The 26,652-nt window shown below is 43.1% G+C and overlaps 1 protein-coding gene across 4 annotated transcripts in view; it reads left to right on the forward strand.

Annotated features, from left to right (window-relative positions):
- The window catches only part of plxna2 (plexin A2), a 513,884-nt gene that overhangs the window by 343,082 nt on the left and 144,150 nt on the right, over window positions 1-26,652 (forward strand). For all 4 annotated transcript variants that reach the window (XM_070859435.1, XM_070859436.1, XM_070859433.1 and 1 more), the window contains 2 exons: window positions 10,381-10,532; window positions 22,256-22,373. In XM_070859435.1, coding sequence (XP_070715536.1) covers window positions 10,381-10,532; window positions 22,256-22,373 — 270 coding nt within the window. The remainder of the gene's footprint in view (window positions 1-10,380; window positions 10,533-22,255; window positions 22,374-26,652) is intronic.

The following is a 26,652-nucleotide window of genomic DNA, read 5'->3' on the forward strand; positions in this document are numbered from 1 at the left end:
CATCAGTCACCTTGGAGCTCATTTTAGTGTGGAAGCAAGTCATCCTCCACTCCGGGGAACTGCCTAAGAAGAAGAGAAGAACATGTGAAATCTCTATTATAACTGTCCTTTGAAATCTGCAACCCACGGCAAGAGTCGTGCCTTGCTGGGAAGGGGCTTTTTTTCAGTGGGAACAAAATGAGTAAAGACCAAAGTCTAGTCTAGTCCCTGCTCACTTTTCGGACCTGAGGTAAAAGATTCCCCACATCCAATGAGCCTATTCCAACCTTCAGCAACTATAACATAGGAAGGGGACAATTGTTTTAGCTTTGCCAGCTGAGCAGTGCATTGGCTGCTAAAGATAAAATCTAGAGTTGCACAAATTAATTCTTTAAAAACAATTAAATTGCCATTCCTTTTATTCAGCAAGAACGAGGAGTATTGAACGCAGTGAGTGTGTTGTGTGGCTTCGGTTGTTTTCCCCCCCAGGGTTTTCTTTCCCTTCCCTTCTCTTTGATCAGTTCCTAGACCCTTCCATGAAAAGTCCTCGCAGAAACCATTTATGAACAGTGAGCAAACGTTTGTAAGAAAGCACTCCACGCAGGACAAGTACATCATTAAAAGCCCGGTTGGTTGTGCTGGAGGCATATAGGAAAAATAATGGCCTCCCTTAACTTTTGTGCATCAGGACATTGACAACAGTGGGCAAGCTATTCGTGATATTTTACACTCAGCACACAGTGCAGAAAATATAGGGTCAGCACAGTGGCACTGGCTTTAGGGAACTGATGCTAATTGCCATGGAGTGGCGGGGCACAGTTTTGATATGCCGTTCGGCACAGTTGCAGATCTGAGCTGTGCCAAGCTTGGGGAATGCAGAACGGAAGTTGTGGGTGTCTCAACGGGGGAAGACGGAAAATTGGACAGTGAAGTCAAGTTTACATAGCTCGCACCTCAGAACAGGTGGTCGGAGAGAGCATTTGTGGAGGCTGCCCATCTACTTTGCTGACCGAGATGTCCGTTCAGGCGGGCAGACAAACCGTGGAAACAAAATTACAAAAGAAAAAAAATGAGGCTTCACAAAATGTATTTTGACACTATCGGTTTACATGGCTTATGAATATTTTCTCAATAACAAATAACTATAGGTGCCATCTAGCATTAAGGTTTTGTTGTCTCTTCAGCAATAACAAATAAAGTGAGAATTTGCTGACAGCTGAGAGAGGCAGTGTGTGGTATGATGGGCTGCTGACATTCCTGCTGAGTTCAGCAGCAATTTACTCGCAGCTCAAAGAACTCTGCATCAATTCAGCGTTAGTATTGCTAAACCATTAGCAGTGTCATCCGAGGGGTATATTTTAAAAAGCGCAAATGAACCTGTGGAGATTTTTCTGGCTTATTTGACTGAGCGCTGTAGCTCATTAAAGTAATCTGTCAGAATGATATACTGTCCTGAGTTACTGAGCAGCAGATACATGTCAGTCCTGACTCAAACCTCATATTATCCTTTATCTTTCTAAAATTGTCACCCACTTGGAAAAAAAACTCAAATATCACACTGAATAAGGAGGAACAGTTTCAAAAAAATATATAGTTTTAATACGGTGGATTTGATCCGCAGTATAATTTGGTTTAATGAATTGATGGGGTTTCAAAAGCTTGGGCCCCTTGCTAGAATTTTACGCTACATTGAGATTTTGTTTTTCCTCTTCTCCTTTTCTGTTTTTCCCCCTCCCTCAGAAAATAAATGAAGCTGGTAGCCTGGAATTTGCAATCGGGATGACGATGAACTGGATACATTTGCCGTCATTCCGCCTTTGACACTGACCACAGCTTCGGGATTTGGTGCGTGTGGAAATCCCAAAGGTGCGGTCAGTCATTGATGGCTCCGAAACAGGCTGTGCTATGTCTCCTTCCCCCGCCCCCCCACCACAGAGCTGGCTACCGTGTAATCAGACAACTCGTTGAAACTGACGAAAACTTTGGCTCTTCCGCAGAAAGTCCGCTGTTAAATTCCCCCTAAAAGTTAGACCCACAGGGATTAGGTGTAACTGGGGTTTTGACAGCGTTATTACAGCTAACCAAATGTTAAGGACCTGGAAAAGTTATTTACATTTTCTGCAATGTGAAATTTGGCCATTTTCATAAAAATTCAAATTGAAGAAACTTTTCAAAACCACTTATACATTTTTTTAAAGTTTGTCGATCTTTAGCTCAGGTTTGCCTTTTCCCCATGTGGGAACCCCGATCTTTCTAACTATTTTAATAAGTTAGAATTTTAAGAGCTTACTCATTTCCTTGTTTGCTGTCTGAGAATTCTGCGTTTTGATTGGCTACTTGGACAGCCTGTTGGCGTCTCAAGGACATCCTCATTAACTTCCGTTGATTTGAATTGAAGGTCAGAAAACCCGAAGTTCCCGACACAGGGATCACATAGAATCATAGAAATTCACAGCACAGAAGGAAGCCATTCAGCCCATCGTGTCTGTGCCGGCTGACAAAGAGCTATCCAGCCTAATCCCACTTTCCAGCTCTTGGTCCGTAGCCTAAGTACATATCCAAGTACTTTTTAAATGTGATGAGGATTTCTGCCTTTACCACACTTTCAGTGAGTTCCAGACCCCTCCACCTTTTGGGTAAAAAATTCTCCTCAAATCCCCTCTAAACCTCCTACCAATTACTTTAAATCTATGCCCCCTGGTTATTGACCCCTCTGCTAATGGAAATAGGTCCTTCCTATGCACTCTTATCTAGGCCCCCCCATAATTTAGGTCTCCCCTCAGCCGCTGTTCCAAAGAAAAGAACCCTAGCCTATCTAATCTTTCCTCATAGCTAAAATTCTCAAGTCCAGGCAACACGAGATGGTTGGGCAAAGCTTACTCTGGGGCAGTGGCAAATGCCCTTGCTTCGCTGCAGACCGCAAATTCCAAGCTGGTATGTTCTAATTATTTAAACTATTGGGGGGAAAATTGCGGTCGGAGGCTTCCTTCGGGCGAACGCCTCCGTCTGGAATTTTCTTATTACAAGAATACCTGGTGGTCCTGGAGGAAGGTAGGATAACGGTCGGAGGCCCAGTTTCGCAGTCCCGCGTACGGAAACATGTCTTCCAGGTACATATTCGTATCCTGGGATCACGTGGGCCTGGATCACCAATCACAATGTAATAATCTCATTGCTAAAAATGGGAACTCCGTTTCTACGAGCTCCCATTACTATCAATGAAAATAACCCCAAAAACCAAGAAACACAACACAATAAATTAAAAAAAAAAACACCTCACATACTTAAAATTAATTGAAATCGAAAGCAATTAAATATTTTAGGAAAAAAATTATATTTTGGATTTTTTTAAAAAAGTGTTTTAATGGGGTTAAAAAAAAACTTACCTTAATGGACAGGGTTTTTAATAAAAAAAATTATTGATATTTAATTTTTCTATATTTTAAAACTCTTGTGCTGGTCCAAGTAGGTTATACGCCTGCTTTTACCAGACGTAAGAGTTTGAAGGACATTCGCTGGGCAAATAGCCCAAATCTCTGCCTGTGAATGTCCTTCTCCCGGGGATGCGTGCGATCTGTCCAAAGAAATCACAGCTGCAAACTGTAAAGCAAGTACTTTGTCGTAATGCAATCCGCTGTACACCACAGAGAAATAGCAAGGATAATTCGAACTTAATGGGCCAATAATTGCGGCTTCTCCCGGTGCGTAAGAAATTTTGGCAGATCGCAAAAGCCGATTGTCGGCGCATGCACATTGCACGCCATGAACTGCCATTTGCGAGGCCTCTTCGAGTGTATGCGCAGATCCTACGCACCTGGAGAGGCGGCAACATTTGGCCCATTAAGTTCGAATTATCCTTGCTATTTCTCTGTGGTGTATAGTGGATTGCATTACAACAAAGTACTTGCTTTACAGTTTGCAGCTGTGATGTGCCCACACACCGGTTTCCTCATCTTGGCCGTGCTGTTAGTGAGTGGTACAGATCTTGTTCCCCCTGGGGAGGATCCTACACTGCATTTCCCCTGGCCTACCTTACCTTGGAATTAATATTCGGCGTTATACCGTGTCATATTTCACATACCTTCTACATAGTTGTCACCATTATGAAAATTGCACACTTCTTTTTTCCTTTCCTAAGCAAAAAAAATTGCTTCCAAGCACAACCTTGCCAGAGTCCCCATGGGAAAAAAAGATTTGGAAAACATGTTATGTCCTTTTTTAATTCTTTCACACCAGGGTACAGTCTTTCTTAGTATGTTGAAAAGATTTTGTTTCCAAAGTGGGTTCTTGATATCCATGGCACAATCTGCCTGTGTGTGTGTGTACACATGTATCATTTCCAAAATTGAAGGCTGTTTTGTTTCTGGTGATACTCTGCAGAGTTGGTTTAAAAGTCTGCTTGGAAAACATGTCATTGTACTGAATGGCAGCCCAAGCAGAAATATTAATAGGAAAAAGTATTTTTTAAATGTAAATTAATCTGTTAAATGTGATCCCACTGCCCCCTCCCCATTGCTTATTTTAGTAACAAGATCACAGCAAATTTACAAAATCTGATATTGTGTGTGTTATGTATGTAACCCTTGGCAACCAGTATTACACTACCACCAGAGGGCCTACCTGTTGGAGTCCCAAGGGATCCCAGCATCCCTTGGGAGCACTCTATATAAGCAGGCCACCCACGGGGTACCTGTACTCTGAAGTCTAATTAAAGGAGCTAAGGTCACACTTGCTCATTGCTCACAGTACTCAGTTTCATCCTTTATTATGAGCGTAATGTGCTTGTCTCGGGCAAGTCCCATTCTTTGAGATAAGCACACAATCTCCATGTTTGGGAATGAACTGGACTCCTGCCTGTACAGAGCACATTTAGATCAGATGTCTGCTTACAGTATCAACATAGCACTCTGGTAGCTGAAATGTGAAACTCTGAGAGCATTCAAACAGCACTTAATTCTTTTCGGGCTCCACAGTATTGACCAGTTATTAATTATTCCACAGAATATCTCTACATTCAAAACCAGGACATCAGGGACAGAAATTTGATAGCTTTTGGCACGTAGGAGAGCTTTTAAAATTTTGGATTACCAGGATCCTTCAATTCTGGAATGCTGGATTTCTGACTGGGAGTTTCACTGTCTAGAAATGACTGATATTTCAGAATTGCTTCAGGGAGCACGGCCCTGCATATTGGTTGATGGTTTTGGGGGCGACACAAGTTGCAACTACAAACTGCTGCACCGAAACTGATGAGAGTAAGAGGATGAGGTAAAAGTGGTCCTCCTGCATCATCAGGAGATGACCGGTGTGCTGGGGACACCAGTCACACCCCAAGGAGCACTGCTCTGCTCACTAGAAAGAAAGAAGTACTTGCATTTATACAGCACCTTTCACGACCATTGGACATCTCAAAGCTTTACAGCCAATGAAGTACTTTTGGAGTGTAGTCAGTGTTGTAATGTGGGAAATGCGGCAGGTAATTTGCGCGCACAGCAAGCTCCCGTGGACAGCAATGTGATAGTGACGACATCTCTTTTTTTTTTGTTATGTTGATTGAGGGATAAATATTGGACAGGCCTTGGTTTAACATCTCATCCGAAAGATTAAGGAGATGAAGATGGGTCAGTGGGGGCACCGGACCTACCATTAAACCGGGAGGAAGGTAGATCAGGAGGAAGGTGGCTTAATGTTTTAATCCTCCTCGTTTAATCCCGCCATGGCCTTGCCCCTCCCTATCTCTGTAATCTCCTCCAGCCTCACAACCCCCCCCCCCCCCCCCGAAATGTCTGCGCCCCTCTAATTCTGCCCTCTTGAGCATCCCTGATCGTAATCGCTGAACTATTGGTGGACGTGCCTTCAGTTGCCTAGGCCCTAATCTCTGGAATTCCCTGCCTAAACCTCTCCGCCTCTCTATTGCTCTTTCCTCCTTCAAGACGCTCCTTAAAACATATCTTTTTCCAAGCTTTTGGTCACCTGCGCTAATTTCTACTTGTGCGGCTCGGTGTCAAATTTTTATCGCATAATACTCCTGTGAAGCTCCTTGGGACGTTTCACTACGTTAAAGGCGCTATATAAATACAAGTTGTTATTGGATCCAGGAGGAGGACACCTTCTGACTCCATATTCAGATAAATAAATTGTTTTTACATGACTGTTTTGGTGGCAGCCATTAATGGTTACTGTTTGCCTGAGAAAGCCGACTGCTGCATGCACAATACATGCTGAGGCCCAGTCACGATCCAGTATCTGAAATGGGCCTTAAGTAGGCAGTGGGCCAAAGGCCTGTTTCACGCGGGTGCCTTGGATGACTACAGAGCGCCCTAAGCAATGCGTCTAGCTGCGATTGAGTGCGCATGCACCACATTGGACCCTCCGGCATCCGTTGTTTTTGCCTGAATCCAATTTCTCGGCTGATAATTTTTTTTTGCTGGCCTTGCCTAATTTGAGTTCGGGAAAGTTGTGTTGGTGGGTGAGTCCCACTGTTCAAGCACATCGTATATCAAACATTGAGTTGATGAGGTCTATATCCTGGACTATATGGCACATGTGAAGTGAAGAGAAGCAAAATTGCATAACAACAAACTGGAAAGACATATTTCAATCTGATCTCTGAAACATAAAAACAATTAGCTTTCATGGTCAGAGTAATACAATTATTTCTTAACTTTCAATTTTTTCTCTATGTATGAACACAGTGTTTCAAGCACAATATCACTTGCTTAATAACTGGATTCTGCGGCTTCTGAAGATTCTCATGAAGGAAGCTTGGCCGAAAATGTATAATCTCGATCTTTCAGATTGGTCTAATAAAAGATACTTTAATGCTGCAGTTAACTCATTTATTTTCAATAGGTTAACAGCTGCCTTAAGATAATGGCGATTGGAAAATCTTGATTGTTATATCTTGGACATGGAGTAGTTTTCCGATAGTCCATCGATTTGGGAGAAATGGTTTACTGGAAGTTAATGGCCCAGAAATCCCGGTGGGTGATCGGGTAAAAAAGTTTTAAAAAGATACGCACCTACCTGTCCCTGCTGCGTCCACGCGAGTTCCTGGTCTTGAGGCCTCCTCACTGCGCGTCGGAGCGTGTGCACCTCATGACGTCCGCAGGGCTGGAGCTGCAGTCACATGGTTCTTGGGCAGCCAATCCTCAAAGTATATATTCATTCATCATAATAGGAACTCCATAAGTTGGAGTTATTATTATGATTGAGAAACCGCCCCCCCCACCCCAACACCCAAAACACAAATAAAAAATAGAAAAAATACACCGCTTATTTTTATTAATTTAAATTAGTTATTTATGTATTATAAAAAAATAAATATTTTTCTGGTTTTTTTTTTAAAAGTTTTTTAAATTATAGTTTAAAATAAACTTACTAAGTGGGGAGGGTTTTTAACAATAAAAGATGTTTCTTAAATTTTATTTTATAATGTTTTTGTGTATTTTAAAAGTCTAACGCATGTAAGAGTAGGCTATGCGCCTGCTTTTATCTGGCGCAAGAGTTTTCAGGACATCCGCTGGATGGGTAAATACCGCAATCTTGCCCTTGCAAATGTCCTGGATGTGGAGTTGCGTGCGATCTGTCAAAGTCCAGCTCGATAGATCGGAAAAGCCGGTTTTCAGCGCATGCACATTACGCGCTGAAAACCGGCTTTTGCGCTGCCTTCCCGGGTCCGTACACACTGCATACGGACCCAGGAGGACGGAATTTCTGGGCCAACATAATTCAAGAAGAAGTCAGGCATGATCCTAATTAAGAGAGAACTTGAGTAAATTTCAACACGTTACTTACAAATGCAGTCATCTCCCCTGTGTTGTGACCCATGGGTTGCAGAGCGCTAGTGAATTCCAGCTTGGAGCAGTGCACTTGGAAAGTGACATTTGTTCCATTCCCCAGAGCACCTTTTTCATACATTCAGTATTTTCTAATCCCAGATCTTTTAACCTTTCTCCTTTCAGTGCCGCAGTTAAATGCGCTGCTCTAAGACACTGACTGACTTTGCGGAGAACAGCTTACCAATAAAAGGGTTCAACTCAGTTTGGAACATTTGAGCCGCATTCCTGAGAAAGCAGATGATATACACTGCTCATCACATCGTAATGCAGAATTCTGATACTCATTAGACAATTGAGCAAACATCTTCACAGGTGCCTGGAAGAAGAATATTTCAAAAGTGAGCAAATCCGAAGAGTAAAGAAAGTTATTGTTACGTCCATAATAAAGTCATGTGATTGAGTACTGCAGACGTGAGTGAGTGTGACCTTAGTCTCTTTATTCTAACTCCAGAGTGTTGGTATAGTATGGGAGGCCAGCTTATATACAGTGCTCCTAAGGGATGCTGGGATCACTTGGGACTCCCGACAGATATGCCCTCTGGTGGTGGTGGTAGAATACTGGTTACATAGGGTTGCATATATAACAGTTATATTGTGCTAAAACATCTGAAATTGGATCAAGTAGAATGCAGAAAATGAATACAGCATCAAAGAACTACGCAAAGGAGAGAACTCTATTAAATCAAAGTATCATTTGACATAAAATGTACATGGATTGAAATTGTGCTGTGTAATATTATGAAATTCTTCTATTATTTTGATGAATGGGTTAAGTCATTTCGAATAACTTGATTCCTCATTGTGTATTTGTATGACATTGCTAACAATATTACACAGTGCAATTTCATTTGAAGTATGTTTTTGTATTTGTTCTCGGAATATGGATGATGCTTACAAGGCCATACTTACTGCAGAGACTTGGTTGTCTGGGCAAGGTGGTGGTGATTGGCTGCCTTGAACTGCTGCAGTCCTTGTACTGATGGTTCTCCTATAATGATGTTGGGTCAAGAATTCCAGGATACAGACCCAGTGGCAATTTACCTTCATGTCAGGATGATGTGTGACTTAGAAGGGAACTTGGAGGTGATGATGCATCCATGAGGCATTGAGGCTCTTGTCCTTCTTGGGAGATGGAGGTTCCAGGAGAGGGAGGTTCTGTCAAATTTACTTTGGTGTCCTGCTGCGCTGCATTCTGAAGGTACAGGTTGAACCTCCCTTATCCAGAACTCCCTTATCCAGAACCACCCCTTGTCCAGAAGCATTCCCGGCCACCGGGTGACGCATACGCAGAACTTCGACATGAACAAATTGAAGTCCTTCCTCGCGGCTCACTCCCGCAATCGCTGGCCTGACCCCGCGATCCACCGCCCCCCATGATCATGATCTCTCTGCCGCACTCTCAGCCCCAAGCCAGCCAGCCCCGATATCCCCTTGCTCAGTACCTGTACCATCCAATTTAACGTGACCACCCCTCGCCTGGAATAATCCCTTACCCGGAACAGGCCAGATCCCGAGGGCTCCGGCTAAGGGAGGTTCAACCTCTAGTACATACCGCAGCCACAATGCATTGCTGATGGAAGGGGAAAACATTGAGTCCAGGGCCACTGATCAAGCAAACTGCCCCGTGTGGCTCAGCTGGATAAACCTGATTTTGTAATTTTCAATAGAAATTTACCATCGGAGGTGTTTCTTTTGCCAGCCAGAAATGTACAGGAAGAATTTGTAACAGGAAGTTACTGTTGCCTGGATGTGTTAGTGATCAAAATATCTCTGTGTACAATTACAACATTGCACAAAAGAAGTCAACATGACTGCAGGGCCGTCTCAAAACAAGTATTGCAAACTAGGTGGCCTGTACAATCTGAGACAAACAACAAAAATATATCCCCATTTTGAAAAGTTTCTCTGCTTTCCCATGATCTTAATTTAACTTGTATATCTCATAATGCTTAATTACAGCATCTGAGTAAATTGAGGTTTCCATTAATAATAGTTTATTTTGTTTTGATATTGGATGAAAGCTTTATCTACCCCCTCCTTCGCCCCATCCCCCTCCCCCCGCGCCTTCACCACAACAAAAGCAGATTCTTTTATTTTAGTTTTCCAATTACTGAAATGCTCTATGTAATCCTGAGGGCTAACTGTCCGCATTTTTAATTCACAGATCTCTGGTATCTCAGTTGTAATTTTTTGTGTGTGTGTGTTATTGTTGCCTGGCAACTGTTAGTTCTACAATGCGGATAAGCAGAATGCTGGCTTTGCAGCAAATTAAAGCACAATAGGTTATCTATGCTCTATTTATCACAGCACTGTCAGGACTGTTTGATTCTTCAGTAAAGCTTTCCAATGGAGCTCGTCTGTAAATGCATCCTCAGCAGATACCTGTAGGCATTTTCCTTTCCCCTGCATTTCTGCGCGCCTATCTTGGTGTCTTTTTGTTTTAATTACATTGAACACGAACATGATCAGCCGTCCCATTCAGGTGCCTTAAACAAGTTGTCAGAATAAGTAAATAGCACTTGTGTCCATGGCTCTGAATTTATTTATTTGCCTTTTTCAGGTAACTCCAGTGTCCGGGCCACAGGAAGGGGGGACACAGGTAACCATCCGTGGAGTGAATCTGGGCTTGGATTTCCTGGACATTGCTAACAGCGTGCGTGTGGCAGGAGTGCAGTGTATCCCATTGTTAGATGGGTATATAATTGCTGAACAGTAAGTTCAATCTACAATTTGACAGAAAAAAAAATTCTGTCCAAGCGTTCTTCCTGTCCGATTGAGCATGTTTATAGTGTCGGCACCGTCCCAGGTTAATTATCCAGTGGCCCAGCCTGGCAGCTGTTTGGGTTGGCCATTCGAGGAATTTACAAAGCAGACTTGGGAACCAAAGTTCAGAGTTTTACCCTCGGTGTCTGCCAGCACACACAAGATTAAATATTTAATTTCAAATACTTGCATTTTAAGTTTTGCTTTGCCAACCTTCCACAAATAGCATCCCACACATTGTGATTATTGCACACATGTGTTCCTGTGGCATGCTTTGGAATGGCTTAGCACTTGAAATTGTCAGTAGACAACCACTGGGTCCGGGCATTGAGTCCAGCACTGCCCTGACTCCAGAACTCAGCTGAGTATTGACTGAAATTTGTTTGTTCTGAACCATCTACCGCTGCCCCACTGGCCATTCCTCTTCTTGTTTTCTCAAATTCCATGTGGTGTTAGCAAAGACCCAAGAGCTTCAGTTGTTTATTTTTATTTGTGCACGGGATGTGGGCGTCGCTGGCAAGGCCAGCATTTATTGCCCATCCCTAATTGCCCTCGAGAAGGTGGTGGTGAGCCGCCGCCTTGAACCGCTGCAGTCCGTGTGGTGAAGGCACTCCCACAGTGCTGTTCCAGGATTTTGACCCACACTATTGGACCACAAGTGAGGATTCGAGTGAGTGTACATGTCTACATCATTTTTCTGTGCCTCTGTTCAACTGAACTGTTCTGAAACATAGTGGGGCATTTTCCCCAGTGGGAGGGAGCAACTCCAATGTTCACGACTGTGTCAGTGTGACCTGGGTGTCGAGTCCAAACTAGTACCTGGCAGGTATCTGCCAGTTTACGGTGGTATTTGTATGTTATAATTGCAGATATTTTCAAGAATACAGCTGTCTGTTTTATTTGCTGACTTGTAAACACTGAACGTGGATTCCCTTGCCACAATTTAACATTGCAAATAATATTTTGATCACCTAGAGAGAGGACTTTTCCAAATACTTTCCCCTAAATTGACCTTGTGTTTTTAAAATACGGGTTTATCGCCCCTCCCAAGAAATTAAGTTGCACTTAGTGGGGAGGGGGTGTCCTAATCATGATGCATAAGGCATCATAACTGTGTGAGACTGACGAGATAGGCCAGTTGGCATTTTTGTACTAACTCTACAGAATGATTTACTTTAACTTTTGCACATTATTATAAAGCAGAATTCAAAAAATAAACAGGGCTCCAAGAACTTCCTCATTCACAATATTCTTTCAGAAAATATTTGCACTCAACATTTACATTGACAGCAATTTGCAATGCCTACCTAGCAGTAAATTGCATGTTAAAAATTACTTTCGTTGCTATGACCCAGAGAGCTTTTGCAAGTACTTTTTTTCCTTCAAATCACTGCGATGCATATTTAAGCAGTGCTGATTTTTAGACTTTTAAGAACATCGACTGAGGGAGGTATTTTTTTGTTGAACGTTGCCTGGCCTCTTAAGTGCCAAGGAAAGGTTTGTGCTTTCCCACAGGAGGAGATGGAATACTGAAGGGTGAATTGCCCCAATCCACACTCTCCATCACCTTGTCTGTAAATCTAGGTTGATACTCCAGTGCAGTGCCGTCTTTCGGATGAGACGTTAAACCGAGGCCCCGTCTTCCCTCTCAGGTGGACGTAAAAGATCCCATGGCACTATTTTGAAGAAGAGCAAGGGAGCTATCCCCAGTGTCCTGGCCAATATTTATCCCTCAATCAATATAACAAAAACAGTTTGTCTGGTCATTATCACATTGCTGTTTGTGGGAGTTTGCTTCTGCGCAAATTGGCTGCCGCGTTTCCCACATTACAACAGTGACTACATTGTACATTCATTGGCTGTAAAGCACTTTGAGACGTCCAGTGGTCGTGCACGGCGCTATAGAAATGGAAGTCTCTTTCTTATGGCCAGTTCCAAATTGTTACTGGCTGATGCCCGGGAATATATCACTTCCCCCAATCTCTCAGCCTAGGAACGGTGTCTGGAAACTGAAAGAGGAGAGCAAATTCCTAAATTGGGACAAAATGAAATTGTTTATGTACCTTTCCAAAAAAAAGTTAATTAAAAGTAAATTTGATTGTGTCAGTATTGTACACTCTCGGGTAGATTTTCATCGGCGCTGCCTGGTCCATAATTCAGCTGAATGGGTCGCCCACCCTTTATCGAAACCACCCATTCCATTATGAATTGCGGGACAGATAACCATCCAGGAGGTGATGAAAATCCACTCTTGTGTGTCTGTCCTATGTTTAAGCTGCAAGGTTAAATTCTGAGCTTATCAGAAGTCGGTGAGAGCGCTCTGATTTCTCCGTGTGATGAGCTGGTTTGGAATTGGGACCATGCATTCTATTGACGATTGTCATTAGCCCTAGGGAATTGTGGTCTGTGCCGATAGATTTCTGGAATTTCATTTAGTGATGGACTTACATTTCTTCTCCAAATTTCTGAGCCACCGCTGCTGTACCTGAAGCTTAGCTGTGACATTACCATACCTGCTCACACCAAATCAATGGCAATTGCATTGTACAGTGCAGTAAATACGTCCCCAGCCACATCTGAGAATTTAAAATCAAGCACTGAAATAAGGTTCTACAGTTCAAAGACTATCATTGTGTGTTTTGTTTCTTTTGCATATCGATTCTGTGTTGCTCAGGTGTAGATGCTCGGGCGTTTTGTTCTGCAAATTTCTATCACTGTATTCCACAACCAAAATTCAACATTTGATCTTATGCTCTATAGTTCTCATCATTCCCATGTGCAATTGTTGTATTATCTAAACAACAACTACAACTTGCATTTATATAGTTCCTTTAATGTGGTAAAACATCCCAAGGGGCTTCACAGCAGCGTTATCAAACAAAATTTGACATCAAGCCACAAAAGGAGATTTTACGGTAGATGACCAAAAGCTTGAGCAGAGGTAGGTTTTGAGGAGCGCCTTAAAGAAAGAAAGAGAAGTAGAGAGATGCAGAGGCTTAGGGGGGGAATTCCAGAGCTTAGGTCCCCGGCAGCTGAAGTCATGGGCCGCCACTGGTGGAGCAATTAAAATCAGGGATGCGCAAGAGGCGAGAATTGGAGGAGCGCAGAGATCTCGGAGGGTTGTAGGGCTGGAGGGGGTTACAGAGATGGGGAGGGGGTGAGGCCATGAAGGGATTTGTAAACATGGATGAGAATTTTAAAATTGTATTGTTGCTCAACCGGGAGCCAATATAGGTCAGCGAGCACAAGGCTGATGGGTGAACGGGACTTGGTGCGAGTTATGATATAGGCAGCAGAGTTTTGGAGGAGTTTTAATTTATGCAGGTTGGAAGATGGGAGTCTGACCAGGAGAGCATTGGAATAGTCTAGAGGTAACAAAGACATGGATGAAGATTTCAGCAGCAGTTGAGCTGAGACAGGGGTGGAGTCGGGCGATGTTAGAGGTGGAAGTAGGCCCTCTTAGTGAGCACAGATATGTGGTCAGAAGCTCATCTGTGGGTCAAATACAACACTAAGATTGTAAACAGTCTGGTTCAGCCTGAGGCCGTGACCAGGGAGAAGGATGGTGGCTAGGGCAATGGAGTTTATGGCAGGGACTGAAGACAATGGCTTCGGTCTTCCTAATATTTAATTGGAGGAAAGTCCTGGTCATCCCAAACTGGATGTCGATGTGATAATTTAGAGACCATGGAGGAGTCGAGAGAGATGGTGAGGTAGAGCTGGGTGCCATCAGCGTACATGTAGAAACTGACGCTATGTTTTCGGATGATGTAATGGAGGGGAAGCATGGAAATGAGAAATAGGAGGGGTCCAAGGATAGATTCCTGGGGGACCTCCAAGGTAACAGTGCAGGAGTGGAAAGAGAAGCCATTGCAGGTTATTCTCTGGCTATGACTGGATAGGTAAGAATGGAGCCAGGCAAGGGCAGTCCCACCCAGCTGGACGACGGTGGAGAGGTGTTGGAGGAGGCTGGTGGTGTCAACCATGTCAAAGGCTGCAGACCGGCCAAGAAGGACGAGGAGGGATAGTTTACCATGGTGGCAGTCACATAAGATGTCATTTATGAGTTTGATGAGAGCCGTCTCGGTACTGTGGCAGTGGTGAAAACCTGAATGGTGGTTAAAACCCCAGTTACTGCCACAATTTTGTTCCAATTTCCTGATTTATTGTAAATTATAACGGTGTAAATTATAATCATGAGTGGTCAATAGGATACCCATTGAAAGACTACATTATAGCCTTTCACACATGGGTTACATTTCCAGTAATAACGTTGAGATTGATTATATTCCAGAACATCATATTTCATATGGTCGGGACATTTAGCATAAGATATTCTAACTGCTGCATTCTATCAATACTTGCATCTTTTCCATCCTGATCTCCCACCATATCCTTTGACTTGATCTGTGTGACGAACAGCCAGGTTCTCCAATAATGCTCTGACTTCGAAATTCAGTTACCTCATGCCTCGTATTAAAATCAAATCCAGATCAGGGCACGAGTTTAGGAACCGCTATGTCATTCGGGCAAGATGAAAGGATGTTGGTTTTTCCCAAACTATTCTAAACTGGAAAATGAACACATCTGCTGTGAATTTAACAAGAAAGAAATGAAAAGAGTTTTGCTGATTTCCGACCTTGCAGCATGATGTAATTGACGTTATGGGGGGGCCCACTCTTGTTTTGATTATCTCGTTCTTGGACATCGCGAAAGCAGAGAATGCATAGATAAAGCTCTGTAAAGTTATGTTTGCAATCCGTTATAGTATAAATTTTGACTTCATAAATTTGCTAAATCTTCCAATTACTATTTTGAGTCATCTAACTCTTATCAGGAATGAATTAGATGGCATTCTACCACTTAATGTGTAATATTCCAGGGGCTGGAAATTCGGTTGAAGTGTATTTAAGGCTCTCATGTCAGGCGGTCGTTAAATTTAGCGCCAGAAAATGGTTAGCGACGGCAGCCAAAAAATTCAGTGGTTGCGCCATGAGAGTGGATTGGAGCACGAACGGAAGCATTCCATACCTTTCTTAGGGCGCTAGGCCGGGTAAGCAACTGAATATCCCGTGCTAAAGAATCGGCTTCGTAGTGCCCTAAGAGAGGCCTCCCTGCAAAAAAAAAAATCAGAACCAAAAAACAAGGAACATTCTCTTTACATTACTCACCCCAACTAAAGTTAAAGTGCAAAAACAAAAATATCAACCACACTTACCTCATGCAGTCATTCCATCCTTTAACCTCCTCTGCACGCCAGCTTTCTCTGGCGGGGTCACTAGGGGGCGCTGCGGGTGCAGCGCAAACCAAATGTTGTATCTGTGTCGATACCGGGGGCATTGCACACTGGGCGACGTTCCTCAGCGCTGTCCATACCGGCACACTGAATTTGCCGAGTGGTGCGAATGCCGGCACTTGCGGCTTCAAACCCTTTAGCACCCCTGTTCCGACCCTCATGAGGGGTGCTATCTAACCACATTTCTAGCCCTATGTATTTTATCAGTTGTGTTCAGTATTCTAACTAATAATGAGCAAAAATGAACCGTTTTAATGCTATGCTAACGTTTGTTAACTATTGCAATGTAACTCTAACTAAAGCTTTCAAAACCAACACTTCAAAAACAAGTTATAAAGTGAATGTGGCACACCAGACAATGACTGTCATACCACTGGTACTGTTTAAGGGGACAGAGGGACTAGCTAACTATAGGAGCATTTAATATGAGCTTAGTTATTGCTAATTTTGGAAATTGCATTGTTTTAAATGAATTTATTTCTTGAATCCAGTCATAGATTCAGGTCAGTAATTTATATAATGACATAAAATATGTAAAAGGAAGTTGAATTCCCAATTAAGAGAGAAAGAAAGAGAGACTTGCATTTATAAAGCGCCTTGCACAACCATCTGATGTCCCAAAGTGCTTTACCGCCAATGAAGTACTTTTGAAATATAGTCACTGTTACAATGTGGGAAACGTGACAGCCAGTTGCGCACAGCAAGCTCCCACAAACAGCAATGCGATAATGACCAGATAATCTGTTAAAATAATCAGATAGGCTGAGTTCAGTCCCGAATGATTAATTGAGGTTATCCACTGAACAGTTGAGATATACAGAGCAGGAAAGGCCCAAGATCATCCTTGGTGAGTTTGCTGATCTTAGCCAGTGCAGTAACAGAAATGCCACAATTGTAGCTGAGGACAAAATTGGATTTTGGCCTTGACCGAATAGACTACCGATAGCCATCAACAATGCTTACACGTGATAAAGACCATTTAGCCAATCTACCAGTGTCCATGAAGCTGTAATCCACCACAAATCAAAGCCATTGAAAGGGGAGAACATTTTCAATTTTTAAAAAAAATTGATCTTACCTGGTACTTGTGCGCTTGGTTACTCCTGTGGACTGCTGTATTCTCCTGTTGGGTAGGATGGTGCAGATAGAAAAGAGAGAGAGAAGCAAGTATATAGCTTTGCTATCCATTTCTTGTTCAGTTACAACAAATGCTGTCTGGGCTTTTTGAGTATTAAATATGTAGATATTAATCAAATATCTAACAGTTACCAAAAAGTGGCTAAAATTTTAAACACTTAACGGATTTTAAAAAAAAACAAGGAGCCTGATTTTGTAAGAGTTACCCATCAAAGAAAGATAAGTTTCCTATGAGGGAAGTGATTTATTATTATGTTTAGAGTAGTTTCCTGCTGTGAATATGCCCTTTGGGACTGAAATGAATCTCAATAAACCTTAACCAAATGAACATTTGTATTCAAGAAAAGCAGCAATTAACTCTTTGTTTTCTAAGATAAGATTTCGAGATCAATATAAACACTAAAGGTTTGAAATTACTGTTGGCAGACCAACACTTAAAAGTGCTTGTGTGATATTCCCCTGCTCATTATTTTAACTGCGGATTGACTCCTCTGTTAAAACAGTGGGCAAAAGATCGCAAGTGTGAAGCTTTTGCGCAGTGTCATTTCTAGCTTATAATTAATTTTTCAATTGACTGCAGGAATATTGGAGAAGATTTTCTTTGTGCATTATGCATGGTGAAATTAGAAGCCTGGTGTTTAGAAACCGGTTTATGATTTTCATCAAACTTACAGCACAGAAGGAGGCCTTTCAACCCATTGTGTCTATGCCGGCTGAAAAAGACCTATCCAGTCTAATCTCACTTTCCAGCTCTTGGTCCGTAGACTTGTAGGTTACAACACTTCAAGTGCATATCCAAGTACTTTTTAAATGTGATGAGGGTTTCTGCCTCTACCACCCTTTCAGACAGTGAGTTCCAGACCCCCACCACCCTCTGGGTGAAAAATGTTCTCCTCATCTCCCCTCTCAACCTTCTACCAATGACTTTAAATCTATGCCCCTTAGCTACTGACCTCTCTGCCTAGGGAAATAGGTCCTTCCTATCCGCTCTATCTCGGCCCCTCATAATTTTATACACCTCAATCAAAGTCTCTGTTCCAAAGAAAACAACCCCAGCCTATCCAATCTTTCCTCATCGCTAAATGTGTTGAACAGTGCACAGAGAAAATCTTTCTATTGCCATAAATTAAATGCTGTGTACATCTCTTGTATTTCATTCAGAATCTATTTTTAAGAAATTGTTGGCAGATGTTGTGACAGGAACGATATATCCATTAAAGCAGCATCATCAGATTTGCCATCAGTACCTTTTTTGAGAATTTTCTCCCAATATTTCATATCCTGATGTACATTATCCTCTGTTAAGATTTATTATTCCATTGTTTGAAATTAAAGCTGTCAGGAAGCAGCCAGACTAAACATCAACTGGCGCATTTACACATTGACCTTTAGAAACATGCTGGTCCCCTGCCAGACCTTTGTCTGAAACACTCAAGCTGAGTAATAAATGAGCTGAACCATATTGTTCTGCCAACACTTGGTGCGGTATATCCAGCCTGTTATCTCCTGCAGAATTTCTGCTGGATAAATAAAATCAATTTAACATTCGCTGTCACAAATGCATGCTCACTATTACTTTCTACCACTATTTTAAGTAACACAGTGAGTAATTTATTGGTGGACAGGTAGAACCACGGCTGGAGACAAACTGCCCAGGTTTGGCAATATTGTAGCATCTCAGGAAAGGGCTTTATTTAATCGAGTCTGTTTCATCCATCTACCCAGCAAGTCCTGCCCACGGATAATGATGTCCCCTTTCAGCGTGTCATTTCTTCCCAGCTGTTAACACCAGTACTAAATCAAACATGATGCCAGCGTTTAATGTGTTGGTTCCAACATAGCATTAGCAAAGCATAGAACGGACAAGAAATGACAAAGAGAGAACATTTATTTAAGGGCAGGTATTATTAATCAAGTATTAAACTCTGCCCAAAGCGGTAGGGTTCAGTATCAGACTTGGGGTAAAATCATGGACATCTAGGGGACAATTTTGAAACATCTGCTGCTCAGATACGTTGAGCAAGGAAATCAACACCAAGTCCATAACCCAACATCAACTTGTGAATGGCTGGGAAATCTAGTTATGTATTTTTGAACTTGTTTCTGCTAAATTTCACTTCTGATTATTAATGTTTTTAAGCAGATGGCCTGAATGCTCATCTTACCTAGCCAAATAGAATGAGCATCATTGTGTCTCTTTATTTTGCCCAATAAAAATGATCCTCTCTGCCAACAACCCATTTTCATTATAATAGATATAAACTTGGAGAAAGGAAAGAAAGACTTACATTTATATAGCAGCTTTCACAGTCACCAGACATCTCAAAACGCTTTACAGCCAATAAAATACTTTTGGAGTGTAATCACTGTTGTCTCCTTCTTAGGCAGTCCCTCGGAGTCAAGGATGACTTGCTTCCACACTAAAAATGAGTTCTCAGGTGACTGATTAGTCCGGTGCGGGACCTACAGTCTCTGTCACAAGTGGGGCAGACGGTGGTTGCAGGGATGGGTGGGTGGGGTGCTTGGGACGTCGTGTGCTCCTTCCACTGTTTGCGCTTGACCTCTGCTTGCTCCCGGCGAAGACACTCGAGGTGTTCAGCACCTTCCCGGAAGCTTCTCCTCCACTTTAAGCAGTCGTGGGGATTTCCAGGTGTCGGTGGGGAAGTTGCACTTTATCAAGGAGGCTTTGAGGATGTCCTTGAAGTGTTGCCTCTGCTCACCTGGGGCTCGCTTGTTATGTGGGAGCTCTGAGAGGAGCACTTGTTTTGGGAGTCTTGGGTCGGGCATGCGGACGATGCCCATCCGTTGTAATGTGGGAAACGCAGCAGCCAACTTGTGCACAGCAAGCTCCCACAAACAGCAATGTGATAATGACCACATAATCTGTTTTTGTTATGTTGATTGAGGGATAAATATTGGCCAGGACACCGGGGATGACACAGGGGAGAACACCCTGCTCTTCAAAATAGTGCCATGAGATCTTTTACTTCCACCTGAGAGACCTCAGTTTAATGTCTCATCCAAAAGACAGTACCTCTGGCAGTGCAGCATTCCCTCAACTCTGCACTGGGAGTGTCAGCTTAGATTTATGTGCTCAAGTTCCACAACCTTCTGACTCAGAGACAAGTGTGCTGCCCATTGAGCCACTGGGCTGACACTGCAAAACATCAAATGGTATGTTGCCAAAAGACTGCTTTCTATTTTTAATGCTGATTTTGTCGTCATGCTTGCTGGGAGAGATTAAACCCCCTTCAATTTGCAAAGGTCAGGTTTGTGATGGGAGAACTTTCTGATTTTGGTGCTTGGCAGTAGCAGGGATGGCACAATGGCTCGTGCAAAGCCACATCAATGATGCTTCATTTCCATGTTAATGAGGTACGTGCTTAAGGCAATTTCCAATTCCGAGCATCGCCCCTGAAAAAGCAGTTTTGTGGGATTTTAGAAGATGGGTGCAATGCAGCAGTGACACCAACACATCACCGATTCATGCAAATATTATGTCATTCTCTCATCAGAATCTAGCTCTTTACTAAAGTGCCAAAATTAAGAACTGTCTGTACATCCATTAATTTTATTTCATTAACTTAAAAACACTATTGGATTTTTGCCAAAAGATGTGCTCTTAATGCATATTATTCATTCCTTTGTATTCCTCTTTGCCCATGGTTTAATACTCATCATTCTGGAGGTGCTATGCTAGCTTAAGACAGGCAGTAGCATTTTAAAGAAAGAAATCTTTAGGTCCGAAATTGGTGGACATACCGCCCGAGGACCACCCAAAATCGCTAAATTGATCGAAACATACCGCCCACATACTGCCGGGCAGCATGCACACCGCTGACATACCGCCCAAAATTGCCAAATTGATCACTTACCACCGACATACCGCCGATCCTGCAGACTGCCCTGGTTTTAAGTCAATCTTCCGATCTTCAGTCGGTGGTATGCATCTTTACCTGTAAAAATGTTTTTATCTCTCATCCCGCCCCCCCCCCACAGTCTCTCTCATTCCCCCCCCATCTCTAACCCCCCCGTCTCTCCCACCCCCGCCTCTCCCACACCCCTCCCCCCTCCCCCCCTCTCCCACACCCCTCCTCCCCTCCCCGTCTCTCCCACCCCCCTCCCCCCCGTCTCTCCCACCCCCCTCCCCCCCGTCTCTCCCACACCCCTCCCCCCGTCTCTCCCACACCCCTCCCCCCCCGTCTCTCCCACACCCCTCCCCCCCCCCGTCTCTCCAACCCCCCCGTCTCTTCCCCCCCCCCCGTCTCTCCCCCCCCCCCCGTCTCTCCCACACCCCTCCCTCCCCCCATCTCTCCCTCCCCGACCCCATAGCGATCTGTTCCCTCTTCACAGGTATCTCCCCCCACAGCAGCGACTCTCCCCCCCCCCCCCCCCCCGGCCCCACATCACCTGCACAGTGCTCTCGGGCTGGTCATCTCTCTGGGATTCTCGTCTGTGCCTCTCTCGGGGGGGGGGGCGGAGCTTCACAGCAGCATGCGTGTGCGCACAACTCGGGACCCGAAGATTCCCGAGTGAAAATGACTCACCACCCGCATACCGCCGGCTGCACTCCACTCCGCCCGCTGCGCTCCGATCGGCTTACCGCCAGAAAAAAAAGTGGCGAAAATCGCGCACACTCCACTCCAGTGGTACCCGGCGGTATGAAACAACATACCGCCGAGAAATGGGCGAGCGGCCAATTTTGCCCCCTTAGAATTAAAAGCAAGCTTTGAGCGTGGTTCTATACACCGTGAAATGTGTGTGGTGTTGTGTTTTGTTTTCATGAATTGCTTCAGGAGTGAATTGTTTGAGAGATGAGGTTGTATTTTTTTACTGTTGCTCAGTTCACTTGCCCAGTCTGCGATTGCTTTGTTGTATGAAATGATGGAATATTACAAAATGAGAAACAAATTGGTAGTTAATTCTAATAAATTGCTTTGTAACCATGTCCCTTTCTTCCCGAGTTAAATCTTAGTATTATATTTTCATGTTTTCTTTTTCCCCGTGTAATTGAAATTCGCCATGTGCTGCTTGCTGTAGGGAACAATTTGTTAGTCGTGCAGGAGTGTGACAGCAGCTTAATCTGTCCCGCTCTCTGCCAAGGAGCATTCATTTATTTCAGTAGAAAATGTCAGCGTAAAATTAGAAAGCAGCCGTTTAACGGCAGATGCGCATACAAGCGCTGGAAGGTGACATATGTTCTAATTCTGTTTTCTTACTTTCATGCTTTCTTTGGCAGAATTGTGTGTGAAATGGGGGAGGCGAGACCTCACAAAGAATCTGGTCCCGTGCTGCTCTGTGTCGGGGAGTGTAAGCCTGAGTTTATGACCGAGTCGTCACAGCAGTACACCTTTGTGGTGAGTCAATCTGAGCAGAAGAGCGGCTCAGTGACCAGCTAAGAAATGTGATTCTTCCACAAAACCCATCCCAAGGAGCGTAAAGAGAGAAATTAGATTGCATTGCATATTTTAGAAGTTACTTCTATTTTATAATCACTGCATGATGTAGCATCACCTAACCAGTGCTTCCTGATTTACAACAACAACAACTTGTATTTATATAGCACCTTTAACATAGTGAAACGTCCCAAGGCATCTCACATTAGTATTATGAGATGAAAAAATTTGATACTGAACTGCATAAGGAGAAATTAGGGCAGGTGACCAAAAGCTTGGTCAAAGCGATAGGTTTCAACGAGCGTCTTGAAGGAGGTAAGAGAGGCAGAGAGGTTTAGGGAATTACAGAGGTTGGGGCCTCGACAAAGAAGGCACAATCACCGTTGGTTGAGCGATCATAATTGGGGATGCTCAAGAGGGCAGAATTAGAGGAGCACAGACATCTCGGTGGGAGGGTTGTGGTGCTGGAGAGAATTACAGAGATATGGAGGGATTTGAAAACAAGGATGAGAATTTTGAAACCGGGAGCCAATGTAGGTCAGCGAGCACAGGGGTGATGGGTGAGCGGGACTTGGTGTGAGTTAGGACAGGGGCAGCCTAGTTTTGGATCACCTCAAATTTATGTCGGGTAGAATGTGGGAGGCCAGCCAGGAGTGCATTGAAATAGTCAAGTCTCGAGGTAAGAAATGCATTGATGAGGGCTTCAGCAGCGGATGAGCTGAAGCAGAGGCAGAGGTTGGTGATGTTACGGAGGTAGAACTCAGCGGTCTTTGTTATGCTACGGCTATGTGGTTGAAAGCTAACTTTAGAGTCAAATATGACATCAAGGTTGCGAACAGTGTGGTTCAGCCTCAGAGAAGTTGGAAAGAGGGGTGGAGTCCTTTCTCCTCCCTTTACAGTATGGACTTTCATTCTTTACACAGGTTTCTTAGATGTCTGTTAAATTTCCGTTTCAGTTACTGCATTATAGTCATTACTTACATTATAGTCACTATCCACTCTAACTAGAAGTACTGACCAAAACAGCTTGAGACTTGATTACAACTTTTATTGATGTTCCAGACTCTGGCATCAACATTTAATGGCCTCAAAATGTTTTTAACTGTCTTATATATTCTGGACAGCCAGAAATGATCACTTAATTGTTGTATAGTCCTGCGTCCTAATCAGATTCTCAACGAACATTGTATTTTTCTTTTTAATATTTTTGTGAAAATAGAGAAGCAAAGCTTTCTATATTTTTCTATTTGTGTTCAATGTTCACAGGCAGGATTTTTTCTCAATTCCAAGATTATATTTATGATTTGCAATTTAATTTCATATTGTTTCTCTTTTTTGCTACTTTTTGTTTTTTGTAGTTTTTAATGTGTCTCTTTTCCTTCCTTGTCTTTACTGTTGTCTCTGGCTTCTGTGTTGTACTCTCTCCTGTTTAACTCAGTGTCCTGTTGTCTCCCTCTATCCACCTATCTCTGTTGATGCCTCCATGTCTGTTTCTCGATTATTTCTCTGGTCTGTACTTCTGCTGTTTTTTTACACTGCATGCCACAAACTCTGTTCCCTAGCCACCGACTCCATCCCTCTCACTAGTATCTACCTGAGGCTGAACCAGACTGTTTGCAACCTTGGTGTCATATTTGACCCTCAAATGAGCTTTCGACCACATATCCGCAGTATAAATAAGACCGCCTATTTCCACCTCCGTAACATCGGCCATCTCCACCCCTGCCTCAGCTCATCTGCTGCGGAAACCCTCATCCATGCTTTTGTTACCTCTAGACTTGACTCTACTCCAATACCATCCTGGCTGGCCACCCACATCTACATAAACTTGAGATCATCCATAGCCCTAACTCGCATCAAGTTCTGCCTACCCATCACCCCTGTGCTCACTGACCTACATTGGCCCTCAGTTAAGCAATGCCTCGATTTCAAAACTCTCATCCTTGTTTACAAATCCCTCCATGGCCTCGCCCCTCCCTATCTCTGTAATCTCCTTCAGCCTCAAACCCCCCCCCCCAAGATATCTGCGCTCCTCAAATTCTGCCCTCTTGAGCATTCCTGATTATAATCGCTCAACCATTGGTGGCCATGCCTGCTGTTGCCTAGGCCCTAAGCTCTGGAACTCCCTCCCTAAACCTCTCTGCCTCTCGACCTCTCTTTCCTCCTTTAAGATGCTCCTTAAAACCTACCTCTTTAACCAAGCTTTTGGTTATCTGCTGTAATTTCTTGTGCGGCTCAGTGTCAAATTTATATCATAACACTACTGCGAAGTGCCTTGGGATGTTTTACTATGTTAAAGGCGCTATATAAATACAAGTTTTAGTTGTTGCGTTCACTTCCATTTTCTAAGTACTTACTTTTCTTTGTCTCAAGCCCCCACCATCCCAACTTCAAGCTACGTGCACCCATGGTTCATTAAAATGGCTACAAGCTTCTCTGAAAACCTTGACGATTTTCATTTGCCATGTATAATGGAGATATTGTAGCTCAAGTGAGCTAGGACGCTTTTGTCGAAATAATGTTTCTGCGCAAGAAATTTCCTGGAAAATACCAATCCTTATAGAGATGAGAGAACCAGAATTTGTATATTGGGGGCGCCTGCGACATAAAAGATTGTTATAGTTTAGTCTGAAAGCTGAAAATTTTGCTGAATTTCTTCCTGAGGTACTGCTGGTTCATTGCTGGCAGGTAAAATGGTGTATGGTATGTATAAACATACTGCACAGGCATGCACATACATCAATGTCGTCATGTGCCAAAACATTGATTTCCCTGTGGATCATTGAAGGCATTCTTTCAGAATACTGCCTTCAGGAATTTCAGTGAAAGCTGAAATCCATCAATTTTGCGCAGCACGAAATAGTTAAGTAGCCAAATTGTCTAACCTAATTTTTGCTTTTATTATTAAGTAAGAACAGCATTGCCATCTTTTTTGCTGGAAGGGATAAATTTGTTGGTACTTTCACTTTGAGAACATTTACATTTCGCAAGAACAGGCTGAACTGTGTTTTCCCCAACTTCTTTTACCTCAGCGTTTCAAACATTTTCGCAACTTTTCTATTTCCTCGGTAGTGAATGAGCTTCTCCAACCGTAAGAAGACATTCTGATTCTTTCATTAGTGTTACAACGAGTGGGTGATTCAATTCTGGTGAAGCAAACTTGAATGACACTGTTTGAAATAAAATGATTCCGATTGCCTTAGGTAATGCACTCCGGATCTGGAACCATGTTGAGAGAGTAAGAATAAATAGTAGCTTTTTAAATCACCGTTTCTCCAATGTACATCAGAAGCTATTGGGGGGGGGAGAATTACAGTCGGAGGCTTCCTCCAGACAAATGCCTCCGACCCGAAAAAAATCTACGAAACTACCTGTTGGTCCCAGAGAAACATAGGATTCCGGTCTCAGGCCTTCATTCACTGCACAGCGTACAGGGATCTGTCTTGCACGTACGGACATCTACGTTGCAATCACATGGGCCTGAACTACCAATCACTAGGTAGTATTCTCATTGATAATAGTGGGAACTCCGTTTGTACGGGCTCCCATTACTATCAATGACAATAACCCCCTAAAACACCGAAACACAGCACAATTTTTTTTTTTAAACGCTCATATTTAAAATTTATTGAAATTAAATGTTTTAGAAAAAAAATTTCTACAGAAAAAGGTTAAAAAAAAGATCCGTACCTACCTGTTCCTGCTGCGCCCACCAGCAATCCCGGTCCTGAGGCCTTCACTTCTTGCGCATCGCAGCGCGTACACGTCGGGACATCTGTATGCTGGAGCTGGTCACATGGCACTAGGCAGCCAATCCAGGTACAGTATTTTCTCATAATAATGGGAACTCTAAGTAGGAGTTCTCATTATTATGATTGAGAAACCCCCCGCCCCCCCCCAACACTAAAACACCAATAAAAAAGAAAAAAAATCACATATTTAACATTAGTTTAAATTAAAGTTAATAAATGTCTTAGAAAAAAATTATATTTTTCTGCTTTTTTTTAAGTTTTTAGATCATGGTTTAAAATAAACTTGCCTTAGTGGGCAGGGTTTGTAACATTAAAATTTGTTTTTTAAATTTTATTTTTATATGTTTTTGCATGTTCCAAAACTCTTACGCTGGTAAAAGTAGGTTATGTGCCTGCTTTTACCAAGCGCAAGAGTTTTCAGGACATTTGCTGGTCAAGAGATGGGCAAATAGCTCAATCTTGCCCATGCAAATGTCTTGGCTGTGGGG

The sequence above is a fragment of the Pristiophorus japonicus genome, chromosome 17, assembly GCF_044704955.1.
Source record: "Pristiophorus japonicus isolate sPriJap1 chromosome 17, sPriJap1.hap1, whole genome shotgun sequence".
NCBI lineage: Eukaryota > Metazoa > Chordata > Chondrichthyes > Pristiophoridae > Pristiophorus > Pristiophorus japonicus.